The sequence below is a fragment of the Cynocephalus volans genome, chromosome 1 (assembly GCF_027409185.1).
Source record: "Cynocephalus volans isolate mCynVol1 chromosome 1, mCynVol1.pri, whole genome shotgun sequence".
NCBI lineage: Eukaryota > Metazoa > Chordata > Mammalia > Dermoptera > Cynocephalidae > Cynocephalus > Cynocephalus volans.
The window spans coordinates 121,327,519-121,348,391 of record NC_084460.1 but is presented as its reverse complement, the minus strand read 5'-3'; the positions used below and the strand labels follow the sequence as shown (position 1 = coordinate 121,348,391).

The window sequence follows — 20,873 nt, the reverse complement described above, 5'->3', positions numbered from 1 at the left end:
ACACCAACCACCTGGTTGATTAAGCCAGAAACTTGGGAGTCATTCCTGACTCCTTCCTTGCTCCTACCCATCACTTAGTCCATTGCAAAGTCCTATTGATTCTACCCCTTTAAGATAACCCTTTCCTTCCATTTCTGTTTCTTCTACCTTAAATCAGAGTCTCATTATTTCTTGCTTAGATTACTGCAATATTCTGTTTTCCCTGACTCCAGTCATGATCTCCTTAAACCCATCCCCACACTGCCATAAGAGTGGTTTTCTTAAAGTGCACATCTTGTCATGCTACTCCATTGGTTATGGAACCCATAGATGGCTTCCCATCAGGATCAAGTTCAAAAACTTGATATCAATAAACCCTTTATTACCTGTCCACTGCTTTGTCTGGCTTTACCTTTTACCTCTCCTGTGTTCCCTCTATCTCACTCTATACTTCTGCCGTCCTGGAGTTTTCTTGAACATGCCATGCTCTCAGGTCTCAGTGCTGTTTCCTTAATTCTTCTCACCCCTTTAACTGACCAAACTCTGTTCATCTTTGAACATGAATCTCAAGTATCACCTCTTCCAGGAAGCCTTCAGTGGCCTCCTTGGTTTGGATTGGGTGCCCCTTTTCTAGGCACCTACTTACTCTGGTCACATCCCTATTATGAGATGTGTCATTATGGTTGTCATACAGTGTCAATATCAATTTTATGCTATTCTCACTACTTGGCTGGACTGTGATCTTCCTCAGAGCAGGAATTTTGCCTCATTAGTCCTTTTATCACAATGCCTAGCACGATGAGACATGCAATTGGTACCTGAAAAATATATGAGTGAGTGGTATAGAGGGGATTCCTTAGTTAGGTGGATATCAGGCCAGATGATCTCAGAGGTCTCTTTAAACTCTAAGAATAAGTGAAAGAGAGGCAGATTAGATGAATATTCATAAGAACACAGGCCCCATCACCATATAACCTGGCACCAAATTGAGTAGTACCATCCTGACAGGATCAGTGAGACCACACGGCACTAGGGTCAGCCTGGATGGCACCAGCCCAGGACCTGGCACCATGGAAGAAGCATCTTTTGAGCCAAATTCTGAATGAGTTCTTTGGACTTTTTTGTGGTTTTTAATTTAAAAAAATACTAAAAAATTATTTCAGGTGAGGTGATATCATCTGAAATCACTTTTGATGAGAGAAAACAGCAATCCTTACCATGCCCATTTTCCCCGCCCTCCCTAAGATTCCATGATTTTCCTAGCCAGGATCGTTACTGTCACACTGTTCCTGACTACCAGGGGAAGCTCTAACCCTCTCACTCTGTTAGCTGAAATGTGGGGAAGTCCTTTTTTCCTTTTAAAAACTCTCCTTTGTTATAGGGGAATAAGATTGGCCTTTTTCAAAGGGACCTTAAAGGCAACAACAAAACAAGAAGTAAATTAGACAGAAGTAGTATTCCGATATTGTATTGAGTTACTGATTTTGAGTCCAGAATAACTGATTTTGTCACCTACTTTTTTTGATTCAATATATTGTGTTCACTGATTGCCATTTTTTCTTCCTGTTCAGGTGATCCTGATAATAACAGCAATAAAGATAACAACAACACCCACTGAGTACTGTGTTGGGCACAATTCTAATTATTTTTCTTATGTTAACTCATTTAATCCTCACATCATCCCATGAATTAGGTATTTCTAATTTCCATTTTCAGATAATGAATCTGAGGCAAAGGGATTAAATAATTAGCTCAAGTTGACAGAGCTAGTAAGTGGTGGAGCTGGGATTCAAACCCTGGTAGTCTGGCTCCAGAGTCCAGGCTCTCAAACACCTTGCCATAGAGTCTCTTGATTCAAAAGATGAACCAAGATGTCTCTGGGATCAGCTTGGCAGGGTCCTAAGTTCCATCCCAGAACCAGTTCCTAATCTTCTTTCTGTGTACAGATCTGAGTCATCCTTCAGACAACTAGCTGCACTTTAGCACTGTGACCCCAGGACCACTGAGTGATGCTTTTTTCCCACCTTGTCTCTAAGATTTCCCTTAGACTACAGGGATACCTTCATGATCTTCCATAACATCTTTTTAATCCAAAAGGTCTGTGTGGCCCCCAGCCTTTGGGAATCCTGTGACTACCTTTCACCTTTCTCTGGCTCATCTGAAGCACATGTACAGTGGTTGTGGACAGCTGGCTCTGTGCTCTCTGCTGTCTGCTGGAGCTTGCCCTATTTAACAATTAACTTGACTAGTATCTAGCACAAAAAGGTGAACCACATTTGGCCGAGGCCAGGAAATTATTTCATCTCTTTCCTTTCAACTTTTGTTAAGGTCAAGCTATCACTAACTAAACTTCCTAGTTTCCAAAAATCCATCCCCTTTGATAGCTCCCTAAGCCCATTTGAAACGTCCCTCTCAGTTCTGATTTCCCATCTATTGGGACATATGGTATAGTGTAGAAAAACATAGCATTTGGGGTCAGTCTGTGCTTTCCATTTTTGGCCTTGGATCTGTGGCAGTCACTTAATTTCTGTGAGCCTCAGTGTCCTTCTCTCTAAAATGATAATGACACCTACCCTGAAGAGTGATGTGAGTGCTAGAAATAACATATGGAAAGTGCCTAGTAGAGAATTTGATTCATAGGAGATGCTCAATAAATGATAGCCCTATGGCAGCAAGTGGTGACCATGGTAATGCTGGTGGTTAGTGATGAAATATATCTAAGCTTTACTCCCTTCCAGGCTAAGTCATCGAGTACCATGCTGTCATCTCTCAAGACTCAGCTTGGTATCATCTTCTTAGCTATGTGGGAAAATAAGCTTGTCCTTTGAGAAGTCCAGGTGCCAAGGGGACAGATCAGCTACAGATACTGACAAACACCGTCCAAGGGTTAGGCATCATGGAAGAAATGGCCACCCAGTATGACCAGACAGAATCAAAGAAAGCCAAGAGCGTAATGGTGTATCCTGCCTGGAGGCTGGGGTGCTCAGTTGCTGGGCATCCAGGAGCCAGTGGTGTTCAGAGATCCAAGGTGGAGGATAGTTTGCATTGGGAAGGCTCTTAGCAGATAGCAGGGCTCCAGCCACGGGGCTGCCATTCAGAGGCAGGATTCCTGGGGCGCCAGGTAAGGAAATGGCTGGCTATTAGGAACAGGACAAAATGGTGGTTGTCTAAACTGGGCACCAGGGCAGCGCTGGATTGGCTGCTAGTGGGTTTTGATACAGAGGACCAGTCTATTGCTAAGATGTGTGATTTCATTTGATTTCTGGGCTGAAGCTGAGACGGCCATGGGGCTCCAGACAAAGAAGGAAGGAAAGAGAGTCTGTGAACTAAGTGAGAGCAGACTTTTCCTTCTAAAGGATTCTCTGAGTCAGTGGCCCTCCTCAGAGGGGTACCAAGTATATAACCATTAGAGTTTCACAATGTAGCAACATATTGACCTTGCACAGTGAGAGTAATGTACAGATGGGAGGAATAAAATTACTGTCTCTCAAAGAGCATTGGCACGATTTGGAAAGGAAAAAGGGAAAGCTGTTCCAAAAGAAAGCTTTCTTGTCTGCCCGGTATTGATTCTGAAAGCAAACCATTTATTACTGTGTCTTCCATTAATTAATTTCAACACAGGTCAACCTGCCCAGATTAGGAAAAACACAATCGACTTCCTTCCTCTTCCCTCTTTCTCTTGTTTCTGTGATGATTTGCCAGCAGGATGAGCCTCAGGAGGGTGCTTGCTGCTGTAGAAGCCAACATTTGTCTCAGCTGAAATTGAGGGGGAGCACATGATGAACCTGCATGCAAGGGAAGCTTTTGCACATTCCATAACCAAACTATTTTGCTGCATAAAAAGATTTTGAATAGTATAAGGTTTTAAACCTGCACTGTAAAGACAAACACAAGAATAAGTGATAACTGCCATTTATTGAAAACATATCATTGTGAGGAATATCTCATTTAATCCTTGAAACAATTCTATAGAGCTAATGTTAACATTTTCCTCACTTTTCAGATGATGAATCAGGACTACAGAGGGTTATCCCAGTGGAGGGGGCAAGAGCCAAATGTAGGCAGGCCAGTCTCAGAGCCCGTGCTTCTAGCATAGAGCAACTGAAGAAACTAGGCTTGTTCAACCCTCCTTTTTTTTTTTTTTGTGACTGGTAAGGGGATCGTAACCCCTGGCTTGGTGTTGCCCGCACCGCGCTCAGCCAGTGAGCGCACTGTTCATCCCTATATAGGATCCAAACCCGTAGCCTCGGCGCTCCCAGCACCGCACTCTCCCGAGTGAACCACGGGGTCGGCCCCAACCCTCCTTTTGATGCTTTTCTAAAGAATGTTTCTATTTTATTTATCTTTTTTATTTTTAATTACAAAGCTACACATTTTCAATATAGAAAATACAGACAAGCCAAAAGGAACAAAAATAACCCACCCACTTAGTTGTCTAACTGCCTAACAGTTGCTAATACTTGGTGTTTATTCTGCCAGCTATTTCTCTGTTTATGTGTATATGGGTAGGTTTGGTAACCAGCTTTTCTCTTTTAATGATATATCCATGGTAATAGCTACATATCTACAGTATCATTTTTCTTTGCTGGTGAAGTCTTTAATATTAAGACTTCTTATTCTTTCCCAGATTCTAGTAAGTTATAAACTATTAAAATCAGGTACAATTATGTGTAAAGAGAAGAAAAATAAGCATTGAAAACAGAGGGCTGGGTTAAGCCAAGCATTCAGAATCTTTTCCCAAGAGAAAGTGTCAGTGAATGGCAATTTACAAGTACTCTCTCAGCCCTTCCGGTTCCTCACTGAAGTGTGCATATATTAGAGGGCACTGAGGACCTTCTGAGTCTGTAAAACTGGCTGGGGTGGGGACTAGTGATTGTGGCAGCGGTGGCAGTGGGGAGGGCTTCAGCACAGTAGCATTTGTAGCCCCTCCCTGCCTTCTTCCCTCCCTCCCTCTTTCCCTCCCTTTTTTCCTTCATGCCTTTCTCATCTTCTCTTCAGAGATCCCTTCCTGAAATAAGGGCTCTCGTCAAGGTCCAGGTTGCAGCCCTTGGCTTTGGTCCAAGTTGGTTTCAGGTGGGCAGTGTTTTCCAGGACCCCTGAGACCTATGTGAGGCGAGTACTTCCTGGCTGTGGCATTCAGAGTGATGGAGACCTGAGGGAAAAGGCTTCAGGCAATATGTTATGTAAACCAAAAAATAAACACACCAAAAAGAATAACCAGTTAGACAGATCTGTGTCTTTTTTCTCTGCCAATGAGCAAATGAAGACATTTTCATGAACCAATTTTGTTTAGAATAAATTTTTAACAAGAGAAAAGCCCACTGCCAAGTTCTGACAGGAGGAATTATACGTCTGAGTTATTTCACCTGGAAAGGAAGCCAGCTTTCAGGCAGAGAGAACTTAACTCTTACGGCCTCCTGTAAAACCAGGGTTCATCCAGGCCTCATCAAGATTGGTGCCTTTGTCTTGGGGTGCACAAGGCAAATGTTCAGCTAGCCCAAGGCACTGCCATTTGGGTTTAAGTGGAGACTGGTGCAGCTGTCCCACTACATTTCAGGAGCCAACAACACAAAATATTGGCATCCTTAGCTGTAATTACATATCTCTGTGGTGTTTCACCTTTGGGCTATTTTATACCATGTATCTGTGCCTTGACAATGCCAAATATGGGTTGAAATAGTTCTGGTGAACTTTGGTCCACTACATGCCTAGAATTTGAAAATATTATTAAGCGAAGAAGGCAGTGAGAGAGTCTATAAGAAAGGAACTTCAAATCCATGTGATGGACATATTTTATTTTTTGTCTTCATGAGGCTTGGACTCTTACAGTCTTGGGGATTTCCAAGGTCAGTCTCATTTGCTTAAAAAATACAGCTAAAGAGGAAAGGGTTATTTGGATGCAGGCCTTGGGTCTGATCCACCTGCTGTAGCTATTACTTGGGTGAAAGTTTTAGAAGTTTATAAAGTTAGAAAGGTTCAAGGTTTGGGATTTACTCCAAAAAATTACATTCCATTGTGGCTCTAGGGTTCCAGATGACCTGGCACCACATGACCTGGCACCACATGACCTGGACACAGGATAATTTCCTAGATTCTTTTTGTCCTCACTCTACATCTACCATTAAAGGACACTTGAACAATTAGTGCCACAATCTCCCCATTAGCAAAATGGGAATTGCAGATTCTTCCTGCCTTCTTCCTTGTGGGAGGCAACAAGATCCAGAGAGAAGGATACAGGGATCGGAACATTTGAGTGGGAGAGCCAGAGCTACCTCACCTATATGTATAGGTCACTGAACCTCACCAAACCTCAGTTTCTACATCAATAAAATGGGAATAATATCTATTCTATCATAGTTGAAGTAGACATTAAGTAAGATAATGTACTTATAAACACTTTATGTCTAGAGCACAGAGCAAATGTAAATTATCATCATTATTATTCAGGGATACGGTGACAGTAGATGAGATCATGTCTGGAACACACTCAGAGAAGAGGAACTGAAGATACAGAAGAGACTGATGATACTGCCCCATACCGGGAGTTTCCCAAGAGAGGGAATGTGCTGACCAATCTCAAGAGTTTAACTGATCTCTTGACACCCTGGGCTTCTGTCACTGTTTGAGGGCCAGAGCTGGGAAACTTTCCACATTCTAAAGCTAAAGCTAATGATTTAATGAAAGAGGCTCTCCCTTGTTCTGGTGTTTATATAAGTTTAGTTCTGTGAGATTTGGGGGAAAAAAGTGTTGTAAATGGAAATGCATGATGTTTGTATTTAGAGTTCTCTTTCTGCTTATTTTAGACGCCCTTCTCATCAGAGAGAATTGGGGAGCTCTGCTCAGCAGTATGCAGTGTTGCCCCAGACCTTTGAGACAGCACTGGGGGTCTGCAGTGGTTCTTGCATCTACCTTTTGGGGGTTCTGTGAAATTATTCATGCCCTGCCAGATCCTGCCTGCTAGCCAGCTTGTTCTTATTCATTGTGTCGCCATCCACATAACCCCATTGCTTAATTTTCTTTTCCTAGTATTGAGGGTGGGTTTGTGTGGAATTACTTTCGGTTCTTGCCAGGCTTTCATGCCTATGAGGATTATGGGTATAGTCTGTGGTCATGGGAGATAGCTCTTGGCCCGTAAAAGTTAGGAACAGTTAAGAGCTCCAGATAATGTGGTGAATGATGGGATGCAAGCCTGAACCCCATAACCCTTCCCTGTCTTGTGATCTAGTCACCAGCTATTTGGATTCTGCCCTTTCCCTGGAGGGCCTTATGCGGGGAAAACTTTGACCTCTTGCAGCTTCTCTGCTCTGAGGAAATGCTCCGGTGGTTGAGTCTCTTCACTTAATCTCCTAAGGAAAGGAAACGGGAAGAACATGTTTTCCCTCGTTGGAAGTGGTGGTCCTGAGGTCTCAGAGGGCCCAGGGGCTTGGGCAGTAGTCTGTGGTGAACAGTCCTTTGGTGGATATGTGGTGTCTCTTCTGTTCCACAGCAAATGTCTCGAGCCAGCCCTGTTCAGGGTGGTGTACATGTGACCCCATTCTTGTGTAGGTCTCCATCTTCTTGTTCTCTGTTTCTTCTCTGCCTCCCTCACACCCCTCCCTACCGCTCTTCCACACCAGACAGCCGTTGTCTGGGGCTTGTCCCACAGTGAGGACCAGTGCTTCTCTGAGGAAAGGTGGGTTGTTCCTCCTGGAGGGCTGCTGGCCACTTCTGCTGTGCTTTTGCAGCAAGCTTTCCATCACAGGCCTGCTGGGAAGGGGAGCCCCAGCACTGAATCTCTTCATTCCTTACCATGGGAAACTCTCATGTCTTTCTGATTTCCAAATCTGTAATTTTGCCTTTGCCATTCCCTTGCTTGGCAGATTACTCTGGCTTCAAATGTTAGACTTCAAAATTGGCTCATCAAAGCCACCTCCTTCTGAAAACTTCTCCAGGCTCTCCATCTTGCCCTGGATCCTCCTTTACCTAGTATGCCCTCAACATTATATCACCAATTTGTACTACTGTCACACCTCATTTATTTCACATCCTTGGAGAATAAACTGTTCTACATAATTCAATTTTATTAAGACTTAACCCTAAGCGCCTCATGCAGAAATGTTTCCAATTTTGTTTTTATTGATGGTAAACTCTGAAATACTCCTTATGCTTTTCATGCTTATATTTAGAGCATTGTGAACATAATTCATCTTTTTTTGATGCCTCAGGTCTCGTAGCAATGTTCACTAATTCCAGTGGTGAGTAGAGACACCCCAGAGGCTAAGGTTGTCCTTTTCCCTGCACTGAGGGTCCCTCTAATTCTGCAGTATGGTTGTAGGGCTGGCCTGCATTCAGGGGGCCTGACCAGGTACTATAGCCCCTAGGACAGAACGTGTCACTCCCTGTGGGCCCCAGAGCAGCCCCGTGCCTAACAGCCACATTTCTCATCAATGATGATGATGATTTTAACAGTATACCTGGGAAAGGTGAAATGTAACTGAACTAGGTTTTCTAAAGCCATGCTGAGACTCCAGTCCCAGAGTGAACCAGAGAGACTGGAAGAAGGGGGATGATTCTTCTAGATCTGGCTCTCTCCTATTATCCCATTCACTTTTGCATCATTCTATCTTTGTTTTGCTAATTCTTACCTAAGGGCCTTAAGCATTTCAATCCACATCAGCTTGTCAGTTTCATACACGAAGCACCCAAGGATGGGGCCCTGCCTGTCTCTCTGTGCCACTGTCAGCTCTATGCCATGGGTGTTAAGGTTTTTGTTAGTTATATGGTAGAGATAGGGAAGCCTTTCAAACAAAACTTACAGCCCCACTTCAGATATGGGCTCTAGGGGCTGTTGTCCGAGAGCCTGCCTCACTTTTAAGTATTTTCAAATTTGACATGTATCTTACTTCTGATTGCTGAGGAAAACAACTCAGGGTCATGAGTAGCTGATGCTGGCATTGTGCCCAGGGAGAAAAATTTCTAGGATTTTATAGGTAATTATTTTAAACTAGGTCTTTTTTTGCATGTATGTCATACCAAAGTCATGTTTCTTCTATACTGTGATGAACAGTATCATAAAGTCCAAACTGAGAAAGGTGAAATGTCTGATGGGGCTACAGAGAGATTTTACCTGTTTTGTAGTTGTATATTTGCATATTTCATTGTGGTTGATCAAGCATTATTGTCTTCAGGATCCTCAGAACTAGGAAATGCATCCATCTTGAAGATAAATGTATTTGTAATGAAATTAATTTTATATCTAAATGTACTCACATTTCACCTATCAGTTGACCAAATTATATACTAAATCCATATCTTTCCCTCTTAAAATTTCTTTTTTTTTTTTTTTTGATATTTTTCAGATTTTGAACAAATTCCTGTTTGTTGTAATAACAAATGAAACATTGCAAAGATATGTAAATAAAAATGCTAATTATCCCTCCACTCCCTCTTCCCAAGGTAATCACAGTTATCTTGGACATCTTTCTTCTTTTTAAAAAGTTTTTAAAACTTTGGAAAAATTGACAGATAAACTTGTATGTATTTACCATGTGTAACATATTGTTTTGGAATATATATACATTGTGAATTGACTAAACCTAGCTAATTAACATATGTATTACCTCACATAGTTATTTTTGTGATGAGAACACTTTATATCACTCTCTCAGCATTTTTCAGGAATACAACATATTGTTAACTATAGTCACCATGTTGTACAATAGGTCTCTGGAACTGATCCCTGCTATCTAACTGCGGTTTTATATCCATTGACCTACATTTCCCCAGCCCTTCCCCCACTCAGCCACCCTGATAACCATCATTCTACTCAATACTTCTATGACATCAACTGTTTAAAATTCCGCGTATGTGTGAGATCATGTGGTATTTGTCTTTCTGTGCCTGGCTTATTTCACTTAACATAATGTCCTCCAGGTTCATCCGTGTTGTTGCAGGTGGCAGAATTTCTTTCTTTTTCATGGCTGGATAGTATTCCCTTATGTATATATGCCGTTTTTTCTTTATCTGTTCATCCACTGATGGATACTTACGGTGATTTCATATCTTGGCTATTGTGAATAATGCTGCAGTTAACATGGGAGTGCAGATATCTCTTCAACATACTGATTTCCTTTCCTTTGGAGATATATACCCAGTGATGGGAGCCTCCCTATTGTTTTTTAATAGCTGCACTAATTTACATTCCCACCAGCAGTCTTCACATCTTTCTTCTTACAAATACAAAAACAAGCAAACATATGTAAATACAAAATTTTCTGTTTATTTTTGGAACAGTTTCTAAAGAATGCCCTGCATTTAATCTTTATATTTTAAATGATTTTTCCATTTTCTTCTCTGATTATAAAATTAATATATGTTCACTATTGAATAATTATTAAACAAGGAAATAGTGGGAAAGAAAATTCATTCCTAATATTGCTAAGAGATAACCACTATTAATGTTTATTGGAAAATTTCCGTTCAGCACAACAGAATACTAAAAATGTTTGCTTGGGATCAAATGTGAATTCCAGATTGACATCCACCATTTACCAGCTATGTGAGCTTACTCAAGTTCTTTTACTTTCCAAGTTTTCTTCTCTGTAACATGGTATAATAACACAATCTGCCACATATAATAATGTTTGTAAGTGGACCGAAAACTGACAGTCATCATCAGTAGTAGTTTTTATGATGCGTAATAAAAGTAGAACCATACTTTGGTTTCTCCTAACTTCTTCATTTAATATTACATCAGAAACATTTCTTCAAGTCACTAAATATTCTTCAAATTCATAGTTGTAGTGACTGCATGATACTCTATCACGTGGATGTACACAATGTAGTGAACCATTCTCCTATTGTTGAACATTTTGGTCATTTCTAGTTTTTACTATTATCAACCACAGTTACTACATTTTAAGCTACTGAGAAAGTTTTAAATTTGTCACTGTCCTTAGTTCTTCTGAGTTTTTCTGACCTTCAGGACCATTACCATTCATTCACAGTCTCTACCATTTTAATGTGAAAGTCTAGGTTTCTCTCACCTCCAAATTTCAGCCCTAGGGCTTGCTGGTTAGTTCACTTGGTTAGAGTGTGGTGCTGTTAACACCAAAGTTAAGGGTTTGGATCCTCTTACTGGCCAGCCACAAGAAACAAAACAAAACAAAAAACAACAACAAAAAATTTCAGCCCAGGCTTTGAGCCCTGCCCTTAGGCGAGTAGTTTCAACAGTAGGTGAGTAGCTTCAGTTAGTCAACTGGGGAGCTTTTTAAACACATGGCTGCCAGAGGATCCCCCAGCTCTCTGCCCCAGCACATTCTGATTTAAGTAACCTGGACTTGGGCCTGGGCACTGCATTCTTCCTACAAGGTCTTTTCTCCACCCCACCTCCTCAGCCGTTCTGTGAGAACCATGGGGTTAGATGATTCCTTAAGGCTCCTGTCACCAGAAGGATTATCAGACAAACACTGTAAGATGAGAGAATTGCATGGTCTTCCTCAGTGGGGCTGCCTCTGTGGTCTTATGGTCTAAAACAGTGGTTCTCAACTGGAAGGCAGTTTTGTCTGGAGACATTTTTGGTTATCACATCTGGAGATACTGGCATTCTGTGGGTAGAGGCCAGAGATGCTGTTAAACATCCTACAGTGCACAGGACAGCCCCTGTATTTGTCTCCTAGGGCTACTATAACGAAGAATCACCAACTGGGTAGGCTTAAACAACAGAAACTTATTGTCTCACAATTCTGGAGGCCAGAAGCCCAAGAGCAAAGTGATAGCAGCGTTAGTTCCTTCTGAGGGCTGAGATGAGAATCTGTTCCAGGCCTCTCCCCTAGCTTCTGGTGGTTGCTGGCAGCTTTGGCATTCCTTGGCCTGTAGCTGCCTCACTCTAGCCTCGGCCTTCATGTCGTATGGCGCTCCCTCTGTGTGCCTGTATCTTAACATGTCATCTTTTTACATAAACACCAGTTATATTGCTTTATGAGCCTACCCTATTCTAGCATGGTCTCATTACATCTGTAACAACACTGTTTCCAGTTAAGGTCACAATCTAAGGTACCGGGGGTTAGAACTTCAACATATCTTTTGGGGAGGACAGAATTCAACCCATAAGAGCCCCTCCCCCAAACAAGCAGTTGTCCCGCCCAAAATGTTAATAGTGTTGTTGAGAAACGCTGTTCCACATAATCTGTGGATCAAACCCAGGGAGGTTAGCTAAGATAAAAAACAGGGACAGATAGTGGTATAGTCCGAATGTCTGTGTCTCCTCTAAATTCATATGTTGAAAACTAATCCCCAATGTGATGGTATTAGGAAGTGGAGCCTTTGGGAGATTTAGATCATAAGGGCAGAGCCCTCATGAATGAGATTAGTGCCCTTATAAAAGAGGCCCCAGAGAGCTAGTTGGTCTCTTCCACCATAAGAGGACACAGTGAAAAGGTGCTATCTGTGAATAAGGAATTGGGCCGTCACCAGACTCTGAACCTTCCCACACTGTGATCTTGAACCTCTCAGCCTCCAGAATTGTGAGTAATAAATTTCTGTTATTTATAAGCTACCCACTCAAAGGTATTTTTTTATGGCAGTGTGAACAGACTTAGGTAGGAAGAACCAAGTCTGGGAAGGTGGAAAGAGAGGGGAACATCATCATTAAGAGGGCCAATGACCACTGCTCCTAGGTCAGAGCTGAAGGCTCCCTACAGACCTATATAGATATGGGCATCCCTGGACCCACAGGGCTATTTGTGACCAAAACAGGGTGAGAGAACTTGAAGGAGCACTGTGCTAACAGGTGGAAGCAGTGTGGGTATCATCCAGTCCACACTGCACTGGATTAGGCACAGCCTTTTCCTCTCAGCCCCTGTGTGAATAGAACAGAAGAGAAAAATAAATCCAGGGGCCCCACAGTTTTCAGCAGTATTTTCAAGCAAACTGTCTTGTCTTTCCAAAGCCCTGCCTTTCCTCTCTCACGCCCACTGCCTCCCACTGACAGCCAAACATAGAATATGGAAAACAGCAACACTGCAAAGCTACATCTTTTGAGAGAGAACATTGCTTTGGGTACATTTCCCCCCATATCTCTTGAATTGCCAAACCTTGCAGCAAGTGGCTTTATCCTGTTCCGTGGGGATGCTGTCTCACCAACTGTTTGTTTCATTGCTTCAAGAATTGTAAGCGAGAATGAATTTCTACAGGGCCAGGGCCATGGGGCATTCTGTGTATCCACGTCTGAACACTTATATCTGTCTGCTTCACTTGTGAAATATTTTTGTCCACATTCTTCTGTCATAGCTATATGTTCACATTCACTATTTTGCTAGTTTTAGTAGAGGGATGGAAAGGAAGGAAGGGGAAGGGTGTCCAAAGGAGTAGAGGTTGTGTTATCAAATTCCGGGAGTGGTAGGTTGCTTTGCAGCTGCAATATGCATGCCAGCTGGCTACATCTGGGGCCTGCTCAGTGGGACTTCTCTCCACAGTCTTCAGAGCTTTGTGTTTCTGCATGGCACTCTCCTGGTTTTGATCTTCAAATTGCTAAGCTCTCTTTGCTCTCTGTTGCTCCCTCTGGTTTGTCCCAGGGTTGTCCCTCTGGCCTCTAGTCCCCTTCCTGCCTGCACTGTCTTCTTTGTGTTCCTGTCTAAGTGCCAGTGCTGGCTCTCCCAGGCCTTCTACTGCTCTCCATGTCCTGTAGGGTAGATGGGGAAGGGTCAGGGGAAAAGTCCTTCCCTGTTTTGCATTTCAGTCCCCTAAGAGTGGCCATATTTTCTGGAATCTGGGCTGGTCTTTTCTTATAGGCTGGACCTGGTGTTTTCTATTAGGTTATACCTTGTAACCTATATTGGCAACCTCTAGAATTGACCCTACCCTTTGGTCCAGAAGCAAAGTGTTTCATTGTTGTGGTTATTAAATAGATAACATGCCGACAGTTAATTCTTCTTATTTCTTTTGCTCTCTTGCCCGAGAGTGACTAAATATTTCAGGTTCCAGTCTACAGCCAAGAGCAAATGCATTGAGGTTCCTTTAAAACATAACTGTAAATGAAGAGGGTTGTTGGGGATTGGAAAGAAAGAAAAGGAATCAGTAAAAGGGAGAATAGCCCATCAAAGAACAACTATTATTCTTTCAGAATTTCTAGGCCTAGGTACATTCTGAAACATATAAGATTAGACTGTAGGAAAATTAAGCTGTATTTTTAAAAAATGTGGAGTTCTGAAAACATGCCATTTACAGATAAAGGTGCTGAAGAATTTTAGATATTAAGAGGAAACTATTCTCCAGCAAGTAGAAATGTATGTGAGAACGGACAGGGTGATGACTGCATATGTAAATATGACAAAGTTGATGTTTAGGTTCCCAGAGAAAATCTTAGCACCCAAACTATTTGTGTTGGGAGGTATTAGCATCTGCACTAGTTATTTTTGGTATCAATCCCAATTAGTAACCAAAGATTTGTACAGATAGTCTCCAACTTAAGGAGCATCTTGTTAGGACTATTCATTAGACACTCCTTACCTGGACATATAAATTTCCGTAATGGAGGCAACTATTTGTTCCATATTCAGGGCACCTAGGAAGATGTCCTTTCAGCAGATGTGATATGGTGTGTCAGTCCATGACTGGTCCCCAGAAGTAGTTTCCTCCCTTCCTTCCTACTTGGCTTGCCACCAAAGGCCACTTTGCCATTGCCAAAGTCCATCCCCTCCTCCCTTGCAAGAGCCAGCAGATAGAGAGTGTGTTCCTTGTGCTCCAGGATGAAAACTGAGAAGTATTTTCCTATATCACCTTTGTTGATTGATTGTAGGTGATGTGCCACATCAGTACTATATTTTAAACATATTATGTGCTCACCTAAATGTCTTTATTTTATCCTGGGGACCTAACCCCCATTTACATAAGAAATATACTCCTAGCACTAAATGGAACTGGAAAATTGGCTCACAAAGGAAATTTTGGATCACTACTCATTCTTAAGCTGGAGGATGCCTAAATTAGGAGATAAGGGAAACATCCATTTCAAAGTCTTACTGCTGACAAGCTGCTGACTGCAGAGTTTTTAGGCTGAGTGACTGCTGAAAGGAGAACACTGTGCCCACTAGGTACATTGATGAGTAGTTGAGATAGAAAAGATGAGGAAGAGAGGACTGTTTCGTTTAAGGAGAATGCAGTTTTCTCTGGAAGGCAACCAGTACACATTGGAAGTATGTTGCAAAAAATAAATAAAAGGCAGTTGCAATGTCATATTTTAAAAATCAAATTGTAAGATTGTAATGCAAAGTAATAGAGAAGCAAAACAGATGGAGATTTTATGTTGAGTTTTGGAGAAGCACATGCTTCAATGAAAAGTGCTTGAAGGTTACAATTAGAGAGATGTGGCTTGCCATTTTCTAGTTATATAACATTCTTCAAATAAGTTACTTTACCTCCCTGCACCTCAGTTCTCTCATTTGTTAAATGAAATTAATAATACCTATCTTATTATTGATCCCAAAGCTTAGAGATAATGTAGATAAAGAACCTAATAAAAATGCCTAGCACACTGTAGGTACCTAGTTAACTGATACTGCCTTCTTTGACCTGTGGATTATTTAGAAAAGTGTTATATAGTTTCCAATAATTTGGGGATTTTCCAGAGATATTTCTACTATTGATTTCTAATTTAATTACATCATAGAAAAAATATTTTGTATGACTTGCATCTCTTTAAATTTGTTGAGACTTGTTTTATGGCCCAGAATATGGTTTATCGTGGCAAATGTTCTGTGAGTGCTTGAAAAGAAAGTGCATTCTGCAGTTGTTGGGTGGAGTGTTCTTTAAATGTCAGTTAGGTCAAGTTTGTTGAGAAGGTTCAAATCTATGTTGTTACTAATTTCCTATCTACTTGTTTCACTACTTATTGAGACGGAGCCTTGAAATCTCTAACAATAAGTGTAGATTTATTTATTTCTCCTTGCAGATGTATCAGTTTTTGCTTCATATATTTTGAACCTTTGTTCGTAAGTACATAAATGTTTAGGATTATTATATCCTCTTGATGATTTGAACCCATGATCATTATGAGATGACCTTCTTTTTCTCTGGTAATATTATTTGCTCTGAAATGTACTGTGTTTGATATTAATGTAGTTACCTAGCTTTCTTTTGACTAGTGTTATCATACTCTATCTTTTTCTGTGTTTTGTTTTGTTTTACTTTAACCTCCTTGTGTCTTCATACTTAAAGTGCATTCCTTATAGACAGCATGTAGGTAGGACTTGATTTTTTATCCAATCTGACAATCTGTGCCTTTTCATTGTGGTATTCAGACAATTTACATTTAATGTGATTATCAGTATGATTAGGTTTAAACCCATCATCTTATTATTGTTTTATTTGTTTTACCTTTTCTTTGTTGCTTTTACCCTCCCTTTTTCTACCTTTTTGTATTAGGTGAATATTTTTTATTATTCCATTTTATCTCCTTTGTTGACTTATTAGCTATAACTTGTTATTGTAAAAGTTACACTAGGGTTTATAGTATTGTAACTTATCACAGTTTATCTTCAAGTGATATTATACAACTTTACATATAGTATAAGAACCTTACAATAGTGTACTTCCATTTCTCTCTTCCTGGACTTTATGCTATTGTTGTGATATATTCACTTATGCATGTGCTATAAACTCCACGCCACATTGTTATTTTTGTTTAAATAGTCAATTCTCATTCCTATCACTGTGTCTTGTTCATTCAACACACATTTAGTGTGCCTGTTGTGTGCCAGTCAGTGCCTCGCATGGGGGAACCAAGGATGAGTGAGACATGAAACCTGCATTTAGGGAGCTCGTAGACCAGTAGGGAAATACCAGGGAGACACATTGTTATTGGGGAACGTGTAATGATGGCTGTGGTATGGGATGAACATAGAGTACCCTGGGCACAAAGAGAGGAGAGTCCTGTCTGTGAGAAGCCTTCCTCCCCCTCTGCTAAATCCTACCCATCTTCAGGCCTCTGCCTACACTCTGATTAGAGACAGGGTAGTATAATGGTTTGGAGCTTGGGTTCTGTAGACAGACAACAGATTAAGGTTTTAACCCTGCTTCTGTTGTTTACCAGCCATGTGACCTTGACCAGGAATTTTTTGTACCTCAGTTTCGTCTGTAAAATGGGTCTGATGTCTACATCATCTTCATAGGGTTTTGTGAGGACTAAAGGAGATAATATGCATGAAAGCCTTTGGAATGGTCCTTGGCATGTGAAAAATATTCAGTAATTCTTGGCCATTCTTCCCACTTTTTACTTATTTTGTTTTCAGCACCTATATAATGTCAAGGAACTTTAACCTCTATTTATCTATTATTATGTTGCTTGCCACATTATATGTGTTGTCATGTTATTTCTGTCAAGAATAACTTTATTCTCCTTTGAGACAGAATACATTTTGTACATATCTGTACTCCTGAGATACTTACAGTGTTGGGCATGTATTAGAGTGACCAGCCATCTCAATTTTCCCAGGACTGAGGGGATTTCTGGGACACAGGACTTTCTGTGCTAACACCAGGAAAGTCCTAGAAAAACCAGGGTAAGTTGGTTACCTTAACATGCAGTAGGCACTTGTGTTTTGCTTTTTATTTATCTCATTGGTTCCAAACCTACCTTGTAAGCAAGCTTACTTTGGCTTTGACACAATTTTTTAGTTATTATCTAGAAAATATAAAGTCACAACCTCCGGGTTTCTTTGGGGCTTCCTGAGATTCCTTAGGGCTTAAGGTGAAAGATTTAAGGGATTCCTAAAAGAAACCTCTCCCCATCAGCTATGGGTACATTTAATAGAAATTGTGGATAACCCCATAAGAGCCTTTCTTAACCTGGTTCACAGCCCCAGATCTCTACCCCCGCCTGTCTCTACCCATCTCTCTTTGCATTTCTCTTATGACTCTGAATGACTTCCTTCATTTGCTTTCCAGAAGTGACATACCCTTCAACTCAGTGGCAAAGCTCTTTTCCTCACACAAGGCTGCTCCATTTGTCCATGAATTTCCCAGTTGAAGCCGAATGATTTTTTTTCCCTCTAAGCCTCATCTTGTCAGCATTGGGACAGTGTTTGCCTTGGGTGATTGCTCTTCAGGCAGCATTCCTGAAGGATCCCCTGGGGCCTCTCTGGGAATTCCCGAAAGCCAACACAAGTGTTTGCTAATGGCCGACCCATCTTCTCCAGGTTCCATGCCGGCACAATCAAGAGCCTGAGTCAATAGCCTCGGAAAGGTTTGACCCCAGTGGATTAGTTTCCTAGGGCTGTTGTAACAAAGCACCACAGACTGCATGACTTCAACAGCAGAAACTTATTTTCTCACAGTTCTCGAATCTAGAAGTCCAAGATAAAGCAGCGTTGGTTCTTTCTGAGGGATATGAGGGGAAATCTGCTCCATGCCTTTCTCTTAACTTCTGGTGGTTTGCTGGCAGTCTTTGGCATTCTTTGGCTTGTAGATACATCGCCCAATCTCTGCCGTTATCTTCACATGGTGTTCTGTCTGTGTGTGTGTCTATCTCTTTACATGTGTTTTTTTTATAAGGGCACCAGTCATGTAGGATTACGGGCCGTCCCTACTCCACTGTGATTTGATCTTAACATACCTAATAACAGCTGTAATGATCCTATTTCCAAATAAGGCCACATTCTGAGATGTTGGGGGATTAGGACTTGAACATGTGAATTTTGAGGGGCTGGATTCAGCCTATAACAACCAAGGTCTTTGGGTGAGCCCCCAAAACTCCATGGAGGCATGGAGGCCACATCTTTATGGGCAAAGCAAAGCACCATACAGTCATAGTTCATAAATCCATTTCAATATTCCACTCACTTTGTGTTTGGTACTGACTGCTTCTACTTTCAGATTCACATTGTCAACAGTAACCACTTATTCACTACTCTGTAGGGCATTGCACCGACTCTAAGAATATTAAGAAATATTCATACACCTTAGTCAACAGCTCCAACTCAGAATATATCAGGAGTTTGGGGGTTTTTTTTTTAAAGGGAAGCCTGCAGAGGAAAATTTGCATCCATGACATATAATGAAATAACTCTTAAAAGGCAGCGACTCCCATCCTGATGAATAATAATTACAAGTTGGTTGCCTTCTAAAATGCTCTGGAGGATACCACGGTGTGTACAGACAGAGAGTTGGAGGAGTGTGTGTGAATGCATGTGTGCGTGGGCATGCAGTAGCTTATGATAAACAAAATAACCAGACTCCTTCCCAACCTTCCTGCAGACATTAAGCCTTCCCTGGGAGTGCAGGGAATAGCCTGCATCTCCTCCCTCTGACTGTGGCCACTCCTTCTGCCCACTCCCTGGAGTTGCTGACCCCTTCCCCTCCAAAGAGACAGCTTTGTTCCAAAAGATAAACACTACTAGTTGCAGGCAATGCAAAGCAAGTCTCCCAGTTAGTGTTTTCCTGGTGCTCTCACATACAAGCACAGCCCCTTTCTGTGGATGCGCTATTTCTGGCTCTGGCAGTTGCAGCCAGAGATGTGAGGGCAACAATGGGTCTTCGCGGGGGTGGGGGATAGGGGAGTGGGTGGGTTATGGAGGTTCTTGCAGGTCTCCCTGCTTCATTCCAGGGAGGCTGAACCTCTGAGAAATCCCAGGGGCGGGTAAGGCACCTAGCTAACGCCTGCTTGGGGGAACAGCCAAGCAGGCTGCTAGCTCGCTGAGAGGCGGTGTGCCAGCCCCACACACAGCACTCGGTGCCAGATCAGGGAGCTGTCAGCTCAATGCCAGTGCCCCCCCGCTCCAGCTCTGGGGAGCCCCAGGGTGGGCAGCGGGAAGGCGGGAAGCTCCTCTCCTGACTGCAGGTTGACTTTGCTTCACTGTTGTTGCTGGCAGAATACATACACCAATGCGGACAAGCTCCTAGAAGCAGCGGAACAGTTGGCTCAGACGGGGGAATGTGACCCTGAGGAGATCTACAAGGCAGCTCGACATCTGGAGGTGCGCATCCAAGACTTTGTGCGCAGGGTAGAACAGCGAAAGCTTCTCCTGGACATGTCTGTCTCCTTCCACACTCACACCAAGGAGGTAAGGGGGTTGATGGCGAGAGGGCATTCAGTCCTGGCAGGGTCAGTAGGCTTCCTAGTAAAATGGCCCCAAAGTCTGACCAGGGTCCTGGGTGGCCTGGGGTTACTAGCCTCCTAACTTTGATGATATTAACAATTTGCTGCTGCTAACCTACATTTAGGTCTCTACCAAAATGGGGCAAAATTTCCTTTCATCATCTCTAATGAGGAAGGGGGCTGTGGAGGCAGGTGGTTTGGGGTCTGTTAGAGCATTCAGTCTGTAGCTGGAGAAATATAGGGGTCCCTGGTATAGAAGTAGTCACTGCAAGAGAAAATGTAAGATGGTTGCTGTTTTCTGTCAGAAATCAGAGTCCAGCAGAACTTTGATCAGGTATCTTTGCTATGAGCAAGGAGCATGAAGAGTTTGCAAACGTATTCTGTGTTTTTATATTATTTTTAAACAAGAGATTTAATCTTCTTAATGTGGTCAGGTCTGTGGCAGGGTGATATTAAAGTTGGTCCTCACCTTTCCTGAATGTGGAGTGACAGGTAGTGAACCAAGGGGGACCGAGATGCCCTTCTCAGAGGAGGAAACCAGCTGGGCTTAAATCCAGACTGAATCATTCACCACGTAGAGAAAGGAGAGGAGAGACTGGATTATGTTAAATTGCTGGCAAGGCAGAGGGATCCCATAGAGTGGAGAAGGGTTGCAAACCTGTGATTGCCTTTCATTTCTGAGTAACTTGGGGGACTCTGAAATTGAGTAAGTGACCAGAAGGGAGTCACATTTAGCATCTTCTGTAATAACACCCTTGGCAGATGAACTCATTAGGTGTATGCATGCTTGTGTTCCCCAGGAATTCGTTTTAATAGTGTATTA

At 42.1% G+C, this 20,873-nt stretch overlaps 1 protein-coding gene across 6 annotated transcripts in view; it reads left to right on the top strand.

Moving 5' to 3' along the window:
* KALRN (kalirin RhoGEF kinase) overlaps window positions 1-20,873 on the top strand; it is a 621,231-nt gene that overhangs the window by 304,146 nt on the left and 296,212 nt on the right. For all 6 annotated transcript variants that reach the window (XM_063076707.1, XM_063076704.1, XM_063076720.1 and 3 more), the window contains exon 11: window positions 19,824-20,015. In XM_063076707.1, coding sequence (XP_062932777.1) covers window positions 19,824-20,015 — 192 coding nt within the window. The remainder of the gene's footprint in view (window positions 1-19,823; window positions 20,016-20,873) is intronic.